Source organism: Ostrinia furnacalis, unplaced genomic scaffold, assembly GCF_004193835.3.
Source record: "Ostrinia furnacalis isolate ACB-3 unplaced genomic scaffold, ASM419383v2 OfSCF2422, whole genome shotgun sequence".
NCBI classification, from domain to species: domain Eukaryota; kingdom Metazoa; phylum Arthropoda; class Insecta; order Lepidoptera; family Crambidae; genus Ostrinia; species Ostrinia furnacalis.
Genome location: NW_021132661.1, coordinates 317,373 through 334,716, shown reverse-complemented (window position 1 = coordinate 334,716; position 17,344 = coordinate 317,373). Strand labels below are relative to the sequence as shown.

The 17,344-nt window shown below is 35.6% G+C and overlaps 1 protein-coding gene across 1 annotated transcript; it reads right to left on the bottom strand.

Moving 5' to 3' along the window:
• Window positions 1–9,472: 9,472 nt before the first annotated feature.
• LOC114355586 (mid1-interacting protein 1A) lies at window positions 9,473–11,648 on the bottom strand. Its single transcript, XM_028308528.1, has 2 exons — window positions 11,429–11,648; window positions 9,473–10,044 (listed from the first exon to the last, which is right to left on the bottom strand). The coding sequence occupies exons 1-2, from the start codon at window positions 11,470–11,472 to the stop codon at window positions 9,585–9,587; spliced, it is 504 nt and encodes a 167-aa protein (XP_028164329.1). The 5' UTR covers window positions 11,473–11,648; the 3' UTR covers window positions 9,473–9,584.
• Window positions 11,649–17,344: the final 5,696 nt, after the last annotated feature.

Genomic DNA, 17,344 nt, shown 5'->3' with positions numbered 1-17,344 from the left:
ATTTGGTTATAGACTGAAAGACGGATTAGTGGTGAAAGGAAAAAGTTGTGGAGTCCTGATTTTCATGATATTCTTAACAAAATCGGAAAACCAGTACAGTTAATTAGATGGGAAATTAAAAAAATACGGGAGTAAAAACAGATTTTCCAGGAAATTTTCCAGGTACATCTGTTATTTCCTAGTAGAATCCTAGGTGTAGTAGGTAGTGTAGTCGTTCTATGATCAGGTTAGTTAGGGTCTCCCTCAAAGTTGACGATAACTTGGAGACAAATTATGAGTTATGAGTCAGACTCAGTCAAATATCGTAACAATCTGGCGCTTTCAGCCATTAGGAAAACTAAGTTCCTACGTATGATTGTGTTCATAGTGTAAAATTTTCAATGTAGAGCGACGAATGATTATACAGGTAAGTGTAGGTAGCTATCAGCCTTTAAACTTCTCAATACATAAATTAATTTATTGTTCGAAAGTCACGAATAGATAATCGGCGCTATTTCCTCTCACCGCACGAGTGTTATTTTAGCATTGGCATCCCTAATCGAAGGCCGCCACGCGGAAACTTGCAAGCCGCGAATTGCTACTAATTTCGTTCGTGTGCGTTTCGTTTCACAATATCTGTACCTATCTGTTATCCTCGTACACTTGACATTGGGGGGCGTGCCTCAACCTAATTCGTAAACTAAACGCGTTGGGCCAAGTAAGGAGAAGCAGTTGGAAATGCCCTCGAGGTGAACTTGGTCAACACCAGCATTCCATGGCGTCAAATTCTGGGTGGGCCGTTACATCACCACTTAATTATGGTGGTCACCATTGGCTACTATGTAGAAGTGGGTCTGTGGGTCGTCGTGCAAACTCAGTAGGTAATGTTAATATTAGTATCGTGCGTGCTACACTTCAGTGAACACGGGAATATTTTTTATCTATAGAAGTAGGTAGGTACTAAAATTAATGATATCCTTACATATTAGTGGAAAATTAGTAAAAAATATAACGAACGTGAATAGATTGTATGACTATGATTTAAGAGCCATTTTACATTTTCGTGCGAATTTCTAAGATTTTGGAAGCATGAATTACTATCTTAAGCAACACCCAGAGATTATTTAATAACTGCGAAAGATAGGTCAATCCTTGGTGTTGACCATTAATGAAACGGATTTACTAAAACTCTTTTGCTTAATTCACAGTGCCCCATCTCCCACAACCATTTTACGGAAAAATTGCCGCAGACTCATTTTCAAAGTCCTGTATCTATTATTTATGCTCAAATAATAAGCTTAAAAATATATAGTAATCATCGGACATATATTCTTGTAGTCCATTAATGAAATAGATTCTTGAATTTCATTACCATTATTGAGTAAAATCTAAAAATAATTTGGCAAATTTGAAGATTAACGTCACATTTTGATCGTGGTTTTTGGTTTAAAAACACAGCAATAACTGCAATAAAAGTATCCCAAAATAAAGAATATTCATTGTAGAATTGATTTCTACAGTTATTGTTTAAATATCAGTAACCACTTTGTCAAAATATTGATGTGAATATCAGTATAAATTACAATACGCAAGCCGACATCCATTNAGTCAGTGAGTGACAAAATTAAGTAACTTTGACCCGTTATAATTCTTAAACTACTGGTTCAAATTGAATGAAATTTTAAATATACCGTGTCTTTACAATGCCTGCATAGCTAATGAAAATTCAGCCTTCTAGTTTTATCTACAACGAAGTTACAGGCGGTCGAAAATGGCCTGAATTGCTTCGAGAAAAGGATGGTACGGCCGTGCCGCTTTTTTGCTCGACTTGGTGGGGGCACTGCCGTGCCCCCAGATATTATAGTATCGTGCGTGCTACACTTCAGTGAACACGGGAATATTTTTTATCTATAGAAGTAGGTAGGTACTAAAATTAATGATATCCTTAAGCTACTTATTAGTGGAAAATTAGTAAAAAATACAACGAACGTGAATAGATGATGTATGACTATGATTTAAGGTCAAATTCTGATTAAGTAGGTACCAAAGCTTTCACGCATCACCCAATGACCCTAAAAGTCCAAACCAAAGTTCAATATTATCAATACTGCACCTTATGTCTTTCGACTTTGAGATGTCTTTAAGATGTCAAGGCAGAGTTATCAAGGCATGGGATAAACGTGGTTTATTTATAATAATCACTATTAAAGCTGATGTTACTGCTACTAAGTACGGTCTTCTATGATTCCCAATATAATATCATTGATGATTCCTCACTTTCCTAGCTAACGCCTTTGTGGACCCTTTGAAACGGTGTTCGACCTGTCAACACGCCTACGCCTCGGTAATTTTGTATTTAACTTTAATCTTAAACTAGCTGTCACGGACTTCGTAAGTTCGTACGCGTGAAAATCGTTTGAACAACTTTTCCCGTTTCCGCAACATTTTGCACTGATGCTAGCTAAGCTCCTATTGGTAGAAGCGTGATGTTTATAGCCTTTAAAATAGCCTTCTTCGATATCCAACACTACTTAAAGTAAGGGTAGGCTATCCAAGACAAAAACATTTTTTCAAATCCGACCAATACCTACTTAGTCCCTGAGATTAGTTTTCAACCAAACAAACTCTTCAGCTTTACATAATATTAGTAACAGATGATTATCTACCGTGTTACTTGAGTTGGTAATTACCTACTATTAAACCTACTCAATATTTTTTATATCCGTCATTATTTTTATTTTAATTATCCCAGCAATAACTACTAACCTAAATAAAAGCATAACTTCTTAACGATGTTTTGGATAGTTGTGGTAAACAAACTGTAACAAAACTAGGCTTAATTATGCAATTCATTAATTGTCAATTAACTTGAACCTTTCCCTATCGTTAGTAACGGAATGATTCATGTGGCTATAATTTTCCAAATTATAGTACTATATTCTTCCATTGTATCAGTTCGAAGGTTAATTAGAGCCAATTAATAAGTTAGCGATGATTTTATGAGCATCGATATTCAAACAAAGTTTAAAAAATTAACAGATTTTTCTGCGTTTTAGAATTTCGTCCTCTTGCGACGACAGTGTGACATCTCCTAATTCTCCTACTATAATTTTGTATTAAGGCGGGCGGGTTATAACGCCTATAAACAGTGCTGTGGCCTTAGAAACTTTGTATTTTACTGCTTTGCAGAATCGGTCACGAAATCGTATTTTCAAAGAATGTTACATTGATTACAGGGTGCTGCTATAAGACTTTATAAATCGTCATAGTTACTGAGTAGGAATCTGATGACTGAAAGTGAGAAATGATTTAACTGCTGCAAACTGACAATTAAACTATTCTTATTTATTTACTTTGAAATTATGGCTAAGGAATTCAAACAATATTAAAACAATTAAATTTCAATATTAAGCATAGTTCTTCTCTATTTCTGTGCATAGTGCGTAGTTAAAATGTTTGAAATCTTGAACAGGTTTAAGTAAATGAGAAAAACGAGTCGTCAATCCTACTTTGAGTACTTACTTGCTTCTACTCGCACTAAAGTAAACAAAGATTGCTCAAGTTTCTGCGTCGTGTGATACACGCGAGGTCTGGCCTAGTCGACGACGGCACATCAAGCTTGACACTGCGGAATCTTATGTAGTTCTAATAAGGACGACTTTGCAATAAATGTGTATAAGCCCGATGCGTTGTTGCCTTTACTGGCAACTTCGATCGATGCCTGCGTTTGCGACTGTGAGTACATATTGTGACACGCGATTGCTATTGCTTCGCGAATACTGCATTTTTAAGACGCTTAACGCTTATTTTAGAGGAAAGTTCAAACGGAATCCTTGGAAAATACAAAAAATACTGGAGATAATACAATACATCATACAACTACAACACTGACAATCAGAAGCAGTACAAGTTCGAATGGTGCTAGAATATTGAAGTCATACTGGTGGTACTGCTACATGTAAAAGACGATGCTTCTTGCTCTGGGATTCTGAGATATTTTACTCCACTGAATTCCTGAATTTGACTAAAGTTACTGGACCGTCACTAATAGGTAGTAGAGTAGTAAAAGAATAAATAAATAAATATACTTTTTCAATGGTTTTGCTTGCCCGTGTGAATTTGAGCTTGTATCTTTTCCTGAAAATTTTTCCAAGTCAAAATTGCGAAAATTCGTGCGAGATACCGTCCGTATTTAAAACTGTGTATGGAAATTCCCTCAAAGAATACGACAAATCAATACAAGGTGATCTGGAATGTTCAGTTAAATGACCGTACGTTTCCATCGATTTCCATTCATAGTGCTGTTACGTCAACCATTCATTTAACTCGTAGATTGTAATTATTACGCTGTTATCTTGTATCGATTTGTACATACAGGAAGATGACATTCAGTTGTATGTGTCTTGTAGTTAACAAAAGACAAAAGTACGTACCTAAACAAGTGCGATTGCGGTCAAATACCTGCCTTTTCTTACTAAAAAAAAGTGCTTTAAGAAGGTCGTTAATGTCCCTAAATAAAAAATCCAGGTATTCAGTTTAGTGTACCAATACACCTTTTTGAAAAAAAAAAAACAGGTAAGTAATACGAATGAAAACTATTTATTTTATGGGTCACCTCTCGGGTGTCTAGTTCTACTGACATCTGACATACACAACACAGGTGATATATTAAATTAACCTACATGAATGAATTTCAGTCAGTCTCATCCACATGTTTCTCTGTTTGGAAACACGTGTACATAACATAATAAATATGCAATAATAACATAAAATTGGTAGGCTCAGCTAATTTAGTCCGAAGCAAATATTTTCCGATCCAGTCATACTTAGGTTCAAAGATCAGCCAGTGCGCGTAGTCCACTAATAGTTCTCGTGTTTAAATTCCGCTTAGGTTGGACTGCACCATCTTACTTCTTACTTTTACAAACGTCAAAAATCTGTCAAACTCCATAAAAAAACACCGGTCAACGTTATAGTTACGGTCAAAGGTAGGTGGTGCGACTCAGCCTTAGCCATCTAAACGTCAGTGCAAAGCTGCTTTTGCATCATCGGTTTGCATCACCGATCCGATTCGCGTAAACACTCGGCGGCCTCGGTGTGACCCGTTCTTTAGACAAATATTATTGACATCTCGAGTTAAGAAAATTATGCGTGATGATGCTTATCATATCGATGCATAATCTGAAGGTAGCGATTTACGCTCGTGCTACACAAAGCCGTAGTTTATATTCTGGTAGTAAATACTTAATATAATAAAACATAAGGACAATCAAAAGTAACGAGGGCATTTTCAAGGCGAGAGTGAATAGGCACTTACAGGGCAGATATGTACCATCCTAGACTGCATCCCACTTAACATCAGGTACGATTGTGGTCAAATAACTGCCTTGATGCATAAAAAAACAAAATTTTCTCTCATCATCTACAAAAAAACACCGTATTACATCTAGTTTAAGTATCATTAAATTTATCAAGTTATTTAAGTTAGCGAGTGTGAAACGACTCTACTTGCAATTCTACGTAGCGCCGTAGACGCACAGAAAAAAAATTGACGCCTTCTAAACTCAGGTTAATTAAAATTATTTTTTGTATTTTTGATCGACTTTGAAGGATACATCAAGATTATTATGATTTAATAAGGATATTTTTGTAACCGGAGTTTTGTTTAAGTATAGTAGAGCTACTTATGTATGGGTTACTGAAACTGCGTGTTGTAATGAGTAACGCAATGCTGTTAATTACTTCTACTGCAGCTATTGTTTACTTAATTGCATTCTAGAATGTTATCGTTTAATAACTTTATTGAGACTTCAGCCTCTTTCTGATATGCTTTGTATGACTTTTATGATATTACTAGCTTTCCGCCCGCGGCTTCGCCCGCGTGGAATTTTGTCTGTCACAGAAAAACTTTATCGCGCGCGTCCCTGTTTCAAAAACCGGGATAAAAACTATCCTATGTTCTTTCCCGGGACTCAAACTATCTCTATGCCAAATTTCATCAAAATCGGTTGCGAGGTTTAAGCGGGAAAGCGTAACAGACAGACAGACAGACAGACAGAGTTACTTTCGCATTTATAATATTAAGTTGGGATAGTGTCTTTTACAAGGGAGACCTTTGGAAAAGTTTAGTGTTGCATCACATGCCCAGTTTTAGACCCAGTTCGTTTTATTTGCAGGACCAATGCCATTTTTTTTGTAAAGTTTTCATCCAACATACTATCTTAATTTACTAGGCCTGTATTTTTAGGCTGGAGGCCTTTTTCAGCAGTAGACTTGCATTTGGCTGAAACGAACGAACGAACTGTGAAAGCTATTTTTTAAAACTTTCACAATCATCCAAAGTTTAAGGGTGTATTATTATAAACAAACATTAAGTAATGTCATAACTACCTGCGTCAATTGGGCTTAAGTTCCATTCTAAGAGGTTACTCATAATCTCAATGTTATTGAGGCAACAGGTCATTGTCAATATTCATTGTACACAATCACATTTAATTGTATCGTGTGCCTTGATGTTTGTATGCTGATATGGATTTATATAAATTACTCGTCGTACCTATAAATAAAATTGACATGAGCAAATTCTCTTATCAACTTGGTAACAAAATTGGTTTTGCCTAATGATAAGAACACTTGCGAAATATAATCTTTGTTTGTTATTATGTCGTAATAGTATTTAAATGCACTATAGTGATATGTCCCGGCTTGGCACGGCTATGAATATAATATAAACCTTTATATTTTCTGAGACAAGATACTTAACGTTGATAATGCAAATGCAACCGAACTTGGTAAGATAGATAAATAAATACAGATTGAATTACACAATTCAATTTACTCTGGTGCAACTTTTAAGTGGATTGCTGCTGTTTTTAGCTGATTAATGTAACAAGTCTGCATGTAGCTCCAACTGTCGATTGAGCACGGAGTGCATAGCAACTTATCTCATGTGACCTTATCTTCCAGATAGTATTCACGACGATCTCGTAACTGCGATAAAAATAATCTAGCATTTAAAATAGACTATTGAGTACACATTCTACACATAACAATCTAACCAAACAAAAATGATTATTCAAAGAAAAATCGAGACAAAACTAACGAAATGAAGCAAATTAGAGCCATTGAAGCCATATTGTTGGTTGTAATAAACGCAGAGACAAGGTCAGAGTAATTCAGACGCTGTACATAAGCAAAAGTATACAGAACGTTTTCAGTGACAGTGTTCTTACTTATAAAGTTATCGTGGCATTACAAGTTCATATACCTAATTCTCAGAAATAAGCAGAGTTGAAAGTTTCAAATGGTTACAGAAGTATCAGGATTTTCAGTTTCAGTATTATTTCTTCAAACTTTGAGCAAAGACGACTTCTAAATAACCTTGTTGGCTTTCAATGAGCTATTTGTAAGGAAAACTATAAACCACTTTATCCTCTTTACCGCCGAAAGCGGGGTCACTATGTCTTTTCGTGTTCCGATTAGTTTGACTCAACTTATTGCCGATTTCACTTGCGTGACAAAAATAAATACCTCATTAATAAATTCTTATAAATGGGCGTATAATGTAATAACATAGCAGACATAGTGTGGCGATATGGCTTCACTTTATTCCCTAGTAACCCGCTAACCTGTCTGCAGTGAATCGATTTCTGCGGAGTAGGTAATATAGCATTCGGTTCAAGGACTTGAGAGCAAACTACTGTAGCAACTTGGATGTGCGGTAACACCATAATTTCAGTAGCTAACATGTGGATTTGAAGATCTGCTCGTGTTTCTAAATGTGGGATTTTAAATCTGACCTCCAAGATGTTGATACTCATGTGATTATAAAAAAATCCGGCACTTATTTGATATTTATTTATTTTCTGCATTATTTATATTTAAAGAACTTTTTGTCCGATACGCTTTCACGCCTAAGACGGTGTCTATTTTTATAAATTTTGGCATAGAGATAGATTGTAGGTACTTTGGCGGATGTGCGTTACGTTTTGTAGCAGATTTTGGAACAATATTTTATATCATACTATGAAGACTATGAGAAAAGACTATACCACCTACTTTAAGTTGCGGGCACCAGCTAGTCTGCTAGTAGGTTTTCATTAAGGGCTAGGCCACACAAAACCTGCAATATATTGGTCTTAATTAAAATTTGCTAATGACAAGCCTGGGAATTCCGATTTGTTTCATAATAAGTAAAATAGTAGGTAATATGAATATATTGGTTATTGCCGTTTTTCCTGCATCACGCCATATTGTAGGTATTTCAGCAGTTATTTCATGTAGACAGCTATAAATATCCGTGTAGAGCGCGCTATGCGTAGCGTGATGAAGCGTCATCGTGAGTCACCATGTCCTGAAGAATTGACATTTGTAGTTACTGTGCAAAACAAAAACCTAGATCTGTATGAACTAGAGATATAAGGCAAGACTTTTTTCTCGGTTTCTAGGAATTTGTAAAGATAATTAATTATTACTTTATTTTTTATGTGACAAAAGAAGGCAAACGACCAAACGGATCACCTGATGGTAAGTGATTACCGTCGCCCATAGACACCCGCAGTCTCAGGGGCGTTACAGTCTGATCTGATATTATCTTCCTAACTATTGCCACAACATTAAAAATCATGTGAGATTGCGGTAATCTTTGAATTTGGTAATCTTTGATTAATAAAATGTTATTGCAGTTCTATGTTGTCCCTTGTTGAATAATGTATGCCTTAGTTTGAGGTAGTTTGAGGCCTGACGCACACATATTGACCTATCCTTCTTGGAATTTTTTAATTTCGAATTCTTTACGAGTAAAAAGTACCTACATATTAAGAACTCAATTGCCCTTGACCTTCACATTTCGTCGCTCAGGCCTCAGAATACGGAACAAGCTCAGGCACAAGTTACATTTGCGGAATACCATCCCAGCTGCCTTTAAAATAGCTTATGTAAGCACTCGCTCGACATTCTGTGCCATAAATATTAATACCTATTGTATATTATTACGTAATAAGTAGGCTCAGCATAATAGTAATAATATGTTAATTGTTCAAGTGTCACATTATATCATTCACATAATTTTACCTACCTAGGTAGGTACTTTCTTTGTGTTTGGTGTATTTTATGAAACAAAATTATATAGGATGTCTCATTAGCTTACATCAGTTGTATAATATCTGAACAATATAATTTTATGTGAATATTATCTGCAGTGTGTTTTCTTAACAGAGAATTTCATAAGCCTTTAAGACCCACCAATGTCCTTCACCACATTCCAATGAATTACATCAGAAAACTGTGCTAATGTTATGCGAAATTAAATTGGTAGGGGACTGTTTATTTATTGTATTATCTTCACAAAATATCAAGTCCTAAGTGTGTAAGTGTGTAATGTGTAATGCTTATGTCTACGAGTGTTAGAGGTAGTAACAGNAGTAACTGAAAAACTATAAAATAATGAAAATTAAGTTTATTAAATAATTAATAACCTCGTTAACTTACTGAGATTCCCATACACGTTCAGCCCTTTTAACCTATATGTACAGCTCGGGCCGCTTAGTCTATATGTACACCGCGTGCGGGACAGGCTTCGATCACAGGATATACGAACAGAAGTTCTAGACTGGCGCGCCGACCTCTTCCTGATACGACCTCGTGAGGTGCGCGGCGGCGGCGGTCAGAGTGCGCAGCGACCGCCGGAGCCCGCGCAGATGTCGCCGGCAGGCCGCCGCGGCCCTCGCAGCAGACTCCCTCTCATCCTCGCCCTCGATCCCGGAGTCCCCAGCGGCACTGGACGCGTCACTCTCGGTATCACTGATATCAGACACCCGCCTGCCTCGCTCCACGTGGTCCTCATTATCACCCGACCACAGCAGCTCAGTCTTCAAGTCGTTCAGCATGGAAAACATGCTGAATGGGTCATCGTCACCCTCCTGCGGCAAGTTCATCAGACGGCTGGGAACCAGCACTGTCTCGTCCATGGCGGTCACCATTTTCACAAACTTCTCCATGTCATTGAGGATGCTCTGTTTTGAGAACTCTGTATCATCGTGCCGGGCGATTTTGCGCAGACTGTTCCTGTAACAACGGAGAGAGAACATTAGGACTTGTTGTTGTTTACACGTTATTGGTGGGGAGATGGTGAAGTTTAACAACAATGATAATCACTTTTGCCAACTTAATCACGGGCAGATGAAAGATTAACTTTTATATAACAATATGTTATGATTATTAGTTTTTTTTAAATAAATAACAATGTTTACAAGCTACCTACTTGTAATATTGAAATAAGTATCTAAAAATAATTTATTTATTATGATGACATTGACAATGAAAATGAAATACAAAAGTATTCAATGATTGTAAATGCAATCTGAAACAAGTAGTGATGACCTCAGAATGTGATTACCTATCATTTATAATTTAAAAATATTGTATGGTCCATTATCATTACAATGCCTGAATGCCACCAACTTATCTGATGTAAACCGTCAGCATTAAATATTAAAATTGTGCTCGACAGGGTCCATACTATCCAATATTATTTTGAAGATCATAATAGCAATAAAGAATTTGAATTAATAATCAACCAAAATAATTTGTGCCCATTGACAAGATATAATGATTATTTTAGTAGGTATTTGTCTACACAGCTAAACAAATTCAAACAAAATATTGAAGGTGCTGTTCATTTCGTTGAAGGATGCTTTGAAACACTTAATAATTTCATTCAATTCTAGCCTATATTATCAATTTTGATTTTCAACATTTAACTATTCTGTTATCTACCTTACTATAATTTGAACATTTCAGATTTAAATTTTTTATTATCAATTTGCTCATTATTTTTTGCCATGGCATGAAGTTAGACATGCTCAAAACCAATCCATAGTGATAAGGAACACTTGTACAGTAAATTTATTGAACAAGGTGGAGCATTGAGATGACTCATGATTTAGGAATGTATGGTAGGATTGCATCTTATTATTTTTGCTATTTGGTCTTAGGCATTAGAAATATTCTAGTTGCAGTTCTGGAACTGGAATTTCCCGCATTTAGGAGGACCACTGAGTCATATTGTTCGCGCAGGCTCAGTAGAAACCCGCATAACCTCAATGACTAAATTCAATGCATCAAAGCGTCCCCTCAAAAAAATGGAAAGCCAGCGAGCTTTGCGGCGCATAAAATGTAAAAAAATGCGGCACGTTGCACATTTTACAACGATTTGACATTTCGCGTGAAAGGCAATTTCGACATTTCAAGCATGAATCGAACGACCGATCAACAATTTCCTTGAACCATCCAAGATTCCAAAAGACGGCAAAATGGTCACTGATCACTGCAACACGATACTCAGGAATGCTGCAACACACGCGTCCTATCCACTAGCTAAAGGCCTGCATAGGACGGGCTGTGGCCAAGTGCTGAATATTGGTCAATACCAAAAGAATTATGAACGTACCTGCTATTTTCCAATTTAGTCGATATGTCGGTGTTGAAAGACATCTTCTTGTGTTATTTAAACTAGATAAATATCACTGAACACACAACGCCCTAATTTTACTGTCACTATAAACTGATGCCACCAGCAACGGCTTACGAAACGACGCGAACTGACGACGCGAACATCAACGACCGTACGCAGCGGAGAAATTTGACGTTTGGCCAGAGGTGGGGAGCTCCGTCGTATTTATATGACTCGATCGTACGATGCGGGGGAAGTGAACTTCGATTAACTAATGATGTTTTAAAATTATCAGTTAATGATAAGCTTGTAATAATACCATACAAACAAACCCTCAGTTATTTTGCATTTCTTAACTCCTACGTAAGCTACAGTCGTAGTTTTAATTCATGAAAACAAGATTAACTCGCGATTGAACGGACGCAAGGAGCGTCCCACTAAAGTCACACCATACAGGAACGGTTTTGATTGGCCAGTTTATACAGTCGTGTTTTTTCATTGGTTACAAAGGGTTGATTCTTTTGCGCGGGTCATTTAAAGAGTGTTGTGATTTTGTAACGAACATTCAAAGTTTTTTGTATTTGGTTAATTTTGTCAAAAAAACTTTATTTTGCTGCATAACTTGTAACTGTAATTTACCTAACCTACATTTTTAAAAAGTAGGTAGCTATCTAACTAAAATAACTATTAAATAATATTCTTTTGTTTCAGTTTTTATTACAGCTGAATGATAGTAACAAAGGTGACCAAAGGTCTTTGGAATACATGCATAAATGCATATAATTATTATTGTTATCGTCGATTAATACAATTATATTCAAATTAATACCTACAGTCCTTATTTTGCGAACTAATTAAATGTTAATGTGACGTGTGTGGAAATTAAATAAATAAAATACCTACAAGAGGGTAGTTACCTACCTACTTATGCTATGTGTGATAGTAGGACTTACCTGCCCACCTACATATTATTAAGATTACACCTTACCTACTTTATGAAGAAGAATAAAAATAAATTATAGTTATGGCGAAATCATTGTTCTTTTTCTATAATAAGGGAAAGAGAGTGTTAATAAAAAAAAATTAAACACAAAACTCGCCAATAGGCACTTTATTTAATTATTATTGTAAACGATGCTTAATGATTTAATCTAAAACAGATAACTGACGCATAATTATTATAGGTTCTTAATAAGTACCTATGTACCTACTTAATTACTAACGATAAGTAAAGTATCTAGGTAATTCCTAGATTTTTTGATTGCCCATCAAACCCAAAAATAGCACATTAGTCACATCGCATTAAAGTATTAAAGTACCTACCTACCTTTTATCGATTCTAATAATGATGTTATCGTGGTGTTAATTATTACAACGTGCGATTGCCAAAGATAGGGTAGAGCATCAATGCGGTGATAATTTACTCGCAATTTGCTAATAGTCAAATGTTAAGTAGCTACTTATTTATTACATGTAAGGTATTTGTGGTATTAGTCAACTGTCCGCTACTTACTTACCTCGGAGAAACCATCAACACGTTATTAATGACCACGCACATTCAGTAATAAATGATCATAAAGTTAAGCAGATTAAAGTTTTTTTTAAACCTATGGGGAATTTGTGGGTCTGTTTAACACAATTATATTTAAACAATAATCCAATCTAGTAACCCACGGAAGTTTTGCATTGCTCTACCATTGTCTACAGGTAGATACCTACCATTTGCAGGTTTGAAAACTTTTGATTTACTTGATCAAGTGAAGGGAATTACAGTTTCAGTCTAAGAAAGAAAGAAAGAAAGAAATAATGAAAAAATATAAAGTTAACATAAAAATAGCTAGATATGTAAACTCTACTAAGTTCACCTACATTTCACGTGATTGCTTATCGTTCAGGTCAAATGAACCACACCTCCAGTCTTATTATCAATGATTGAATCACGAAACAGTTTGCATCACTGTCGTGATTGTGTTGTTGCTTACGGCAACTTGTTTCTATTCCACAAGTTGTTTGCTGGGGGTGAGGTTATCGGTCATAGCACTTATGACAACATAAATAAGTCAGTGATGATGACAGTCATTCTTGAAAGTCACACACCCCTCATTCGTCACATGGCTATTTACTAACATTTGCAAATGACATGGCTCTCTATTTACATAAATAGTTGAACAAGTTCACACATTACGCCATGGTTGATTGACTCTATGTTGATGACCGAGGAATAAATATTGTTATTTGTAGAAACAAAGCTGTGACGTTGGATAAGGAGATTAATTAGATTAATATAATCTTAGACCTGTTTACCCCATGTCCTATACATGTCGTTATCTTGACTAAGTAACAATAGGACGCTATTGTTAAGTAAGTAATCGGTGCGTAAATGCATAAAGGTATTCCTGTCTCTCTATTTTCAAAAGCGCCGAACTTGGAAGACAAAAAGTGGAATAAAGAAGAATTAATGAGTCATTGTCGATTCAAAGAATCACGTGTCGTTTTAATAACTACCATTGTGCTAAAATAATGAAGGAGGAGAAATTAATTTAGGCAGCAAAGTAGGACCTAGTACCTACCTACCTACATATTATAGTTATTTGAGAACCTTTACTAAAATTTTCACGAAACTTTTTGATTTCTTTTTTAAGTAAATTAATTTAACATAGTATTTATTACTTTTTCAGTTTTTTTGCTGCATTTACGTAACCACTTGTTTTTTTTATTGAGATAAAAGCACCTGGGAGGTATTCGCAAAGTATTGTTTTTAATATTTTCAGTATAAAAAAACCTGCACCAACTTAAGGCGCATGTCGCGGAAATGTTTACGTTTTCTGGTATTGTTATGTTAACGTCGTTAACCCGCAGCTATTCTTCTGGGGCTAAAAGTCAAACACCGATTGGCTTTGAAAACACTGTGACGTGGAACCTAGGTAGGTACAAGCTGTTTGATTTTCTAGATTTTATCAATTTTTTGATACAGCTCTACCTAGACCTACTTACTTAACTTAGTTCCTGAAAATAATAAGTAAATTACTTACCTATTAAGTTTGTATTTTGCTGTTCATGAACTCTCCCTTCTAGATGTTTAATTTTGGACATGTGGGACTGAAAGTGGATAAAACAATAAAATAAAACAATGCTAAATATGTACCTACCTACCAGACATGGACATAATTTTAACTTCACTAGAATAAAAAAAACCCACCAACGTCCCTTATTAATATTACTGATTAAAAACATAGGTGTACATTATTTTTGGATGACTAGAAATATCTACGAATATTATTTAAAAGATCATCTTGTGTGTTGTTTTAAAAATAGATCTGCTATAAGTAGATAAGTAATATTCTATAACAAATTGTTTTTAACGGTCGTGCGTGAGAGAGTTGGCACTTTGTCAATCCTCGCTTTAATTAAGTACCTATTATTGTTACTTTATGCTACAAGTTAATGAAAGACAAAAATTATGAATGAAAAATGTCCTCTATTCATGGTCAAGGATATCCTGAGTAACTAATCAATTTAACGAATAATAAAAAACTAGTTTTTAAGTTGCGTGACAAACTAGCCGACTTCGAAGAAAATTATTTTAAAATAAGGAAAATTAATCATCATAAACATTGAATTCTTCCAAGAAAAATAATTTTATCAATGGGCTTGTGAGTAAATCTTCGATATCAGTTCATTGATAATAAATCGGATCATATCAAAAGTAGTGAGAAACTGGAAACTTATTTTGTTATTGAAAAAAATGTTAAGCGAGTCATCTCATGTCATCATCCTTATTATCATAAAAGGTGAATCTCTGTGTGTTATGTGCTAAAACTATGACCATGAACTTTTATCTTCCGCCCGCGACATCATCGCGGGAGTCCCGCGATCAAACACTGTTTGTGGTGCGACAGTGTAGGTAAGTACAGGTACCTAAATAAATACAAGACGTATTTTTGGAATTTGCATAAAGATTAAAAGGGAGGGATATAAATTTGGTTAAATTAAGCTACAATTACAACTTTTAGGTTGTTATGGTTAAGTTTTCAGGCCATTTCATTGGTAAACTCTCTGAAAAAGCAAAAGATTCAGATAACTTACTTAACCTACCATTAATGAATAACATAAGTTAAAATATCTACCTCATGCATAAATAGTAGGTATGAATAATAAATAAAATACAATAATTTAATATAAACTTTACTACTTTGTAGTACGGTTTGTCGTAGCATAGGTTCGTAGCAAATCGTAGTATAGTAGAAACTTTTGGGTGAACGGTGCGGTGGTGGTACAACATACAAACGTACTACTGCCATCTAGTGATCACATCAAAAAGTGGCTGCGAGATAGTACTAAAAGTTTTTTATAGATGGCGTTACAGAATCATGTTAAAACACTTACAGTGCACTCTTATAGATGGCGCTGTATCTTCCAAATAGAAAATGTAGATGGCGCTTCTAGCTGTGAAATAGAAAATATAGATGGCGTTGTATCTTTTACATTGAAAATGTAGATGGCGTTGTGTCTTTTACATGGAACATATAGATGGCGCTGCAACTGTAACTCGTAACTCTTGAATGACTTAATAGATGGCGCTGAGTGGCGATAATAGTTAATAGCTACATGGACTTTCTTGCGAGTTGTTGGACTTGTTGGGTTTGACTCTCTTAAGGACAGAACTCAAAAATTGAATACTCACTGTGTTGTGATGGTTGATTATACAGGGTGTTTGGCGCATCGTGTGCCAAAATTATTTGGCGTATAGAATGGGTCATTTCCTATATTTTCAGCCCCCATAACACGTTCCATGCCAGGCGGCTACTTTTATAANCTAGTAAAAAATAAAATACAATAATTTAATATAAACTTTACTATTTTGTAGTACGGTTTGTCGTAGCATAGCTATAGGTTCGTAGCAAATCGTAGTAAAGTAGAAACTTTTGGGTGTGTGGGGTGGGTGGTGGTACAACATACAAACTTATATACTGCCATCTAGTGATCACATCAAAAAGTGGCTGCGAGATATTACTAAAAGTTTTTTACAGATGGCGTTACAGAATCATATTAAAACACTTACAGTGCACTCTTATAGATGGCGTTGTATCTTTCAAATAGAAAATGTAGATGGCGCTGCTAGTTGTGACATGGAAAATATAGATGGCGTTGTATCTTTTACATTGAAAATGTAGATGGCGTTGTGTCTTTTACATAGAAAATATAGATGGCGCTGCAACTGTAACTCGTAACTCTTGAATGACTTAATAGATGGCGCTGAGTGGCGAAAATAGTTAATAGCTACATAGACTTTCTTGGAGTTGTTGGGTTTGGGTTTGACTCTCGGATGGACAGAACTCAAAAATTGAATACTCACTGTGTTATGATGGTTGATTTTAATAATAAATATGCCATATGGCCCTATATGAAATCAGCCTATGGCGGTAAAGTCCTCTATTTTACTCTCTAATGGGATAATTTTTTTTCATCCAAAAATGGCATGTTGATTTATAATATTTCATGTTTTAGTTAGTAATTTCCAGCACAACATTTTGGACACATTAAAAATGCCTCTTTATTAATAAATATGACCCAATTCAACCTCAACTATACATAAACTTCACTACTCATAATAAAAAAGACATTTATATTTTCACAATATTTTACAGAAAATCATTTAATTACCCGGATTGATAAGTGCGGGTGAATAATTTCGATTAAAGCCGTCGGCTAATACAAGCGCGGCGCTAAAGTTTGCCGTCGACCTCGAGCACTCTACGGTTTGCCGCCACTAATCAAATTAAGCTTGGGATACTGGGATAGATTAATATGGCGGTGGACTTTATTTTTTATCACTGCAGATAGGCGTCCAGCCTCTTATGGGCGTTTGCCTGATGGCGTGGGGCGCACTGGTCCCGATGGCTCCCCGTTACC